General features: G+C 45.1%; 1 protein-coding gene across 1 annotated transcript in view; it reads left to right on the forward strand.

Annotated features, from left to right (window-relative positions):
- The window catches only part of LOC115466106 (cAMP-dependent protein kinase catalytic subunit alpha-like), a 66,918-nt gene extending 62,810 nt beyond the window's left edge, over positions 1-4,108 (forward strand). The window contains exons 7-11 of the mRNA XM_030197144.1: positions 225-351; positions 488-583; positions 1,556-1,678; positions 2,660-2,824; positions 3,744-4,108. Coding sequence (XP_030053004.1) covers positions 225-351; positions 488-583; positions 1,556-1,678; positions 2,660-2,824; positions 3,744-3,869 — 637 coding nt within the window. The 3' untranslated portion in view covers positions 3,870-4,108. The remainder of the gene's footprint in view (positions 1-224; positions 352-487; positions 584-1,555; positions 1,679-2,659; positions 2,825-3,743) is intronic.
- Positions 4,109-7,289: the final 3,181 nt, after the last annotated feature.

Below are 7,289 nucleotides of genomic sequence, written 5' to 3' on the forward strand. Positions count from 1 at the left end.
TAATTAAACATAACCTCAAGATCTTCGTAGTAAGTGTTAAGCAGTCCTTGAGCTGTGTCCCTGTCGGCTCCTCTGTAGACTTTATATCTTATTCCCTTCCTTGATCAACCCTCTTGTGAACTGTTCCAGTGTATTCAAAAGGGTCCTCTGTATGCCAGGGGTCCAGCCTCTCGCCCACACTGGTACATCATGTCAAGGCATTTCACCCTCTGTGTCTTTTGCAGTGAACCTCACGCCCGATTCTATGCAGCTCAGATCGTCCTGACGTTTGAGTATCTCCATTCGCTAGACCTCATCTACCGGGACCTGAAGCCAGAGAACCTGCTGATAGACCAACAGGGGTACATTGAGGTAAGGCAGTGCCCCCTACAGGGCAAGTAGTGTAGTACTGCAGTTGCTATTAAAGCCTCTGTGAGCAATCATGGAATGAGGCATGGCAGGACTATGTATGCAACAGTGATCCAACACTTCCACCCCCACCCCCCAGGTCACGGATTTTGGTTTTGCCAAACGAGTGAAGGGACGAACATGGACGCTGTGCGGTACTCCAGAGTATTTAGCACCTGAAATCATATTGAGCAAGGTAAGAGAGCATCTCGTTTCCAGCACCCACCCCCCTCAAAAAATAATGCATGTGTATGCAGGCTGGGACACAGAGCAGGATCTGGAGCTTAAAGCTTGGGTGTCTTTCAGGTGAGCTGCCCTTTGTTTTCAGGGGGTTGAGGGTGGTAGAAGACATTCTCTGTATGTTTGAAACTCCTCCCCAGAATTGTTTTCATTTTATTTAATAAAGTTCTTTAGAGACATTTACCACCCCATAGGTAGGGCCTGTGTCATTCTCAGCTCAATTTACTGATAGTACCAGGAGGCGGCATTTTCCACAGTAAAAGACACTCAAGAATAAGGGGTTATGATGATACCTCACATCGTCCCTCAATGCAGGATCACAAGGGAAATTTCTTTCTTATCCGGGGCGGGGGGGGGGGGGGGAGGAGGGCAGCTTCCAGCTGGTGTTCTGTACCCCACCCCCGTCATATGACTACATGGCCTTGTATGTGTCTGACCTTAGCTATGGAGGAGTAGCCTTATGGTTAGTGCAGCGGGCTTTGATCTTGGCAATCTAGGTTCAATTCCCACTTCAGCTCCTTGTGACCTTGGGCAAGTCGTTTAAACCTTCATTGCCCTAGGTACAAAACCTTAGATTGTGAGCCCTCTAGGGACAGAGAAAACTACCTGCATATAATATGTTTTGTCCTTTTATACTTTGTATGTGGCTTGTTCCCTGCTTAGACTCTTGCAGATATAGCGGGTTATACATTTTTATTGTTATCTAGTAGCGCTATAGAAATTAGTAGTAGTAGTAGCCTCTCTCTGTATCTACACCCCTACATCTCTGACAAGTGAGGGTTACAGATCAAGACAAAGTTATTTTCAACTCTGACACAGGGTGACACGTCCCCTTAATGATCTGGTCCCTTTTCTGCCCGACGCCATCCCTTTCGACATTCCTCTCCGGTGTCCTTTCCTCCCTGATGCCACTGGTTTCCTGTTGCAGGGATACAACAAGGCAGTGGACTGGTGGGCTCTGGGCGTTCTGATCTACGAGATGGCAGCTGGCTACCCTCCGTTTTTTGCTGACCAGCCCATACAGATCTACGAGAAGATAGTCTCCGGGAAGGTGAGACAGCAGCAGCACATCCTTCCACTGGTGTCAGATATGTCCCCACCATTTAACTTGTGTATCTTAAGGCTTGGAAATTTTGGAGGCGAGCACTGGTCTTGTTGAGCTTATTCCATTAATCTCAGGGCATGTCGCTGTGTTCGCTCCCACAATTAGGAATCGTCAACTGTCCAGATTTGCCCTCAGGGTTGATCCAGTCCTGGGTTTACCCCCCACTGCATGCAGGGACTTGTAGTTCTGATTTCCTCATTGTATTCTCTAAGAAAAGCAAGACTACCGAGTCCCTGCATGCAGTGGGGTAAACCCAGGACTGGATCAACCCTGTTGGATGAAACTGAAGCTAGTTGGTAGCACTACCCAAAATCCTATTTTCACAGAGGAGTAATCCTCACATATTGAATAGAAGGAAGAACATCATTAATATCTGATACCCAACTGGGTTTTGAAGATAATCCCTAACAATTGTGCAGAAGATGTATTTTGCATACCCTGCCCCTAAGATACATCTTTTGTATATTTGTTATACTTAATACCAAACACAGATTCTCAATAATTAGCCACAATACATCAAAATTCCAATATCACTTGACTAATACAATGTTTTTTTTTTTAACAAATTCAAAACAAAATAAACATTTCAAACCCATTGGGTTTGGAATGTTTATTTTGTTTTGAATTTGTTAAAAAAAACAAAACATTATATTAGCCAAGTGATATTGGAATTTTGATGTATTTCTTAGGGATGTCCTAAAAACCTGATTGGCCAGGAGGGAAATGAGGGCTGGATTGAGCATTGCTGATACTAACATTCCAGGAGACAGCCGTCTGAACTGCTGCCTTGGGTATCATGTGAACCCATTTCTTAGATGGTCTTCATAGTTAAACAGAGGATCCTTTCATGCCTTTTAACACCCCCCCCCCCCCCCACACACACACACACACACACACACTAATGAAAACTTGCTGTTACCCTCCTAGGTCCGATTCCCCTCCCATTTCAGCTCAGACTTGAAGGACCTGCTGCGTAACCTGTTGCAGGTGGATCTTACGAAACGTTTTGGCAACCTCAAGAACGGGGTCAACGACATTAAGAACCACAAGTGGTTTGCAACCACGGACTGGATTGCCATCTACCAGAGGAAGGTGAGTGGGTGGGGGGACCTGACCACTTGCTCAGTGGGATTGCAGCCTAGCCAAAGACCACCACAACTGAGCCTTCAGTGCTTTATCTGCTGCAGGCTTGCGCTCTCTCTTGCTTGCATTTTGTGATGGGCTGAGAGAGAATTTTCAATCGGAGGTTTGGGGAGGAAGGGGTGAGAGAGGTTAGAAAGGGAACGGTTGGGGAAGGGAGAAATGACTGTGTAGTGGAGTATGGGGAGGAAATTATAGGAGGGCATACTATTAAACATTGAAACTGTTGTGCTTTATGTGGTAAATGAAGGTGGCACCATAAAAAGAGAGAACTGAGCCCTAGCATTACATTCTAATGTTACTACTAATTTTAAAATATATATTTTATTTTTCAAGGCAGGGAGCCTGTACTCCGTACCTTCAAGAGGGGCTGTTATGGGCTGTTAAATTCAGCATGGCTCACCCACACTATTAACAGTTACTCAGACCTTTGTTTTTTGAGGTGGTAATGACAGGGAAAAGTCCTTGTCAGAGTATGAACTAATAGACTACAGCTGCAAAATGAGTGGAGGGCTTATTAACTTGATCCAGTGTGTACCCCTGCTCCGTTCACCGGCAGATGGAGACAGAGAAACAGTATTTTTTCCTTTATATATGTGATCAGCCTTTCAATTCAATTCTTGTATACCACTAAGCTCCCGTTTCCAGGGTTCAGTGTGGTTTATAGTCTAGGTGAGACAAAAGCAGATAGTGATTAGTGTGAGGTATGAGAAACATTAGAGACCATTGATGTAATGCATGAGACTAAAAACATTCAAGGAAAGGATAATGGATGATACTAGGAAGTAGAAGTCATGGTGGATTATTATAAAGCAGACAGGACTCTGGTAGCTTAATGTCCTTATTTTGGTGTTTTCATGTCTTCTCCCAGGTGGAAGCCCCCTTTATACCAAAGTGCAAAGGTCCAGGAGACACCAGCAACTTTGATGACTACGAGGAAGAAGAAATTCGGGTATCTATCTCTGAAAAATGCGCCAAGGAGTTTTCAGAGTTTTAGAGATGCCACATGACAAAGAAAAAAAAATGAAAAACCCAAACCATGGAGGAGATATGTTGGAACAGGAACAGCAAGGGTTCTGTCAGTGCAGGGGGCGTTGTGAGGGTTCAGAATGTAATGGGGGTTGCTAGAAGTCCTCCCCACCTCCAAAACTATTTTGTGGGGGGGGGGGGGTGTTCCTGCACAGCTGGGCAGGTTCTAATGAAGACTGTCTAGAAAGTAAGTTTAAAAAAACAAAAAAAAAAAGGAAACAGACCTCCTCCAACACCCCAGCTGGCCCACCCCTCACCTACTGTAATCAGTGCAACCCCACCATCCTCAGCACTTGCGTAACCCTAGGCGCCTCCACACCCCACTCCCAGCACAGAGAGAAGGGGGCAGAGGGGGGAAGATCCAGGGCTGTCTTGGGGACTCCATACCTTCCCCCACTGTGTTATCCAGGGCCAAAATGCTTTCTACTGTCACATCTCCCGGTCATGCCTATCTCCAATATTTTCAAAAACAAATTGGATTGAATTAAACCAGCCATTTTTTTTTCATCTCCTTCCCCCCCACCCCACCCTATGCGTCCCTAAGACTAGATCAGCTCTGCAGCATTTAACCGTGACACCCCTCTTCCTTTCAAAAAGCACGCACCATCTCCTGGTGATACCGATGCAAAACTGTCTGTGAGAGGGTGAGGCCAGGAGATCTCGAAGCCCTGCTCTGAGATTAGGAGCAGATACTTATAATCTTGGACTCCTAAAATGATGTCAGAAGCAGCTGGAATTGCCCTGTCCAGGAAGGGGCACAAAGATGCTTAGGAGAACCAGCTGGAAATGAAAATCGTGTTAGAAAGGATCGGCACGTGAGAGAGTTACTTTTATGAATTATGGGTGGGCGCCTTTTTTTTCCTTTTTAAATAAACATAAAAAGATAAACCTGAAAAAAAAGAACTGTTTTTAGAAATGAGCTGTGGCGCCGCTTTTGCACGTACTGACAAATCGGGGAAAGAGATTTTTTTTAAATTCAGCGCCCTGGTTTTAGCAGGAAAGTAGGACAAATGGCCTCCCCTGTCTGTCTTTACATCCCTCCCACCAGAAAACAGAGCTTTCTTCCTCTGCAGAGAGGCACATGGATTGAAGCTGGGCCTGTGCACCACCTGGTTTTGGAAGTGTGTGAGGGGGAACAGTGGCGCTCGGTGGTAAAGGAAATTCAGTTTTGCTGGTGAGGATGGCGGAACATTTCATAATACGGACGTTTGGTTGTGGGGAGGGCTGGGGAAGGGAGAGAGGCATGCAGCCTCGTTCCACTTGGAAGCTGGAATGAACTCGTGGTCCTTTGTGGATGAAAGAACAGCCAGTACATTATGGAAGAGCATGTGAGGAATTTTTGCTGTAATACTTTGGGAATTGGGTTGAAGGGATTTAGCTGGGAAAGGGTGGGGGGGTTCCATTTTATGCATTAATTTTCTGTACTCCACCCCTGCCTCTTTCTAGTCAGACTATGAAAGTATATATATTTTTTCTTTTGTGGATTTCACTACCTGTTAAATTTCTTATTTCCTGGGCAAAGGGCAACAACTCCGCTCCCTTCTCTCCCTCTCCCTCTTTCTGACAGAATGCTGGCTTCCTCAGAGAGAAGGCTATGCGGGTGGAAGAAAGGGGCACATGCATAGCTCCAGGTCTCTGACGCAGCTTGCAGACAAGTGAGAGAGGTGTTTCCAGAAGAATCAACTCTGTATAACCTTAAAATCTCACTAAAAAAAAAAAAGTTCCTCTTAAGTGTGCTTTGTTGTAAACATATTTGAAACAATTACCAATAAAGTTTTGTTTAAAAAAGGGGCATTCCTGCTTTTAAGCACCTTTTTGTTACAGAAGAAATCTTTTTTTTTTTTCCACAGAAGCTGCTGTAATGATTTGTTCTAGTCTAGCGCAACTGCGGTGTGCATTTGATAATTCCCCCCCATACCCTGTGTCAAAATGTTTTCCATCTGATTCCTTTAACGGTGACTGTAAACAAGTTGTTGCACACTCCCAGTGCTGCTGCTCAAGAGGTGTAACTGAGCCGAGCATCTTCACACCAGAAGCTGTTACAGGGCATGTCTGCAGGCATTCTAAACAGCAGATATGAGGGAAGCAGCAACACAATAAATTGTGAAGCAATAGAAGTGTGTAGGGCCACGGATGGAACCACAAGGCGGAGCCAAAATTCAGAGGAAGCAATTTCATTCAATGACCCGACATGGCCTGTGTTTCGGTGAATGCTAGGAGAGAAGGTGGTAAAGGCGGTTAGCTTAGCACAGTTTAAAAAAGGTTTGGATGGCTTCCTAAAGGAAAAGTCCATAGACCATTATTAAATTGGACTTGGGGAAAATCCACTATTTCTGGTATAAGCAGTATAAAATGCTTTGTACTTTTTGGGGATCTTGCCATGTATTTGTGACCTGGATTGGCCACTGTTGGACCTTTGGTCTGTCCCAGTATGGCAATACTTATGTACTTCTATCTACATGAAAATAAATACACAATCTGTATGACAGCTACAACATATATAGCATACTGAAAATCTGAGTGGCTAGGTGTGTCGCAAGGCCTGGCTTCACTATCCCTAAAGAAGTGTTCAGCAACCTTTACAAGCACACCTACCTTAGGGACTCTGTTACAAAGGTGCAGTAGCACCTGCCAAAGCAGCCCTACCTCTGGGGTAACAAAGGAGCTCAGCAGTACTTCCAAAGTTGGCGCATGCAGTTACCCACAGTAGAAATATTTTCTGGGGGTTTTTTTACTGCAGGGGCCATTCCTGACAGTAAGCAGCAGTGTAGCCACATGGCCATGCAATGCCTGATTACCTGCAGGCTTAGTGCGTGAGCCCTTACTGCTAAGTAAATAAGAGATGGTAAAACCAGTAAATGTCCAAGCTGAAGTTTAAACAGCACCTGGCCATTATTGCCAAAAAGATTTGACAGATGTGCAAAGAGGTGGCCTGCGTGTTGGGGGAAAAAAATCATCTGCTAAACATTCAGGCTGCTTTTTAGGAAGCCTCTGTAAAAGGGGCCCCTTAGTGAAGTAGGTGCTGTGGAAATAAGAGAGAGGGGCAGGTGCTGAAAGCTCCTACCAGAGGCTGGAAGGACACTGAGTGAGCCTCCTCTGAGATGTTTGCTGTACAAAAAGGAGCCCCTTGCACATTTAACAGCTACCACTGGCCTTGTCTTGTGTCTGACAGCAGTACCAAGTACCTAATCGAACCTGAAAGCATTCCAGTAGGTCATGCAGAAAGGTTGGGAAACTAATCCTAGAGAAGATTATATAGACAAAAGGACTGAAAAATATTCCAGAAGGAAAGCTTTTTTAGTAGAAAAGGAATACTACAAGCTGTTATGATATGGGACTCCCTTTTGAGTGGGGGGGGGGGGGGGGGGTAGGCTTAGTGAAGCACCAA

This window comes from Microcaecilia unicolor, chromosome 3 (assembly GCF_901765095.1).
Source record: "Microcaecilia unicolor chromosome 3, aMicUni1.1, whole genome shotgun sequence".
NCBI lineage: Eukaryota > Metazoa > Chordata > Amphibia > Gymnophiona > Siphonopidae > Microcaecilia > Microcaecilia unicolor.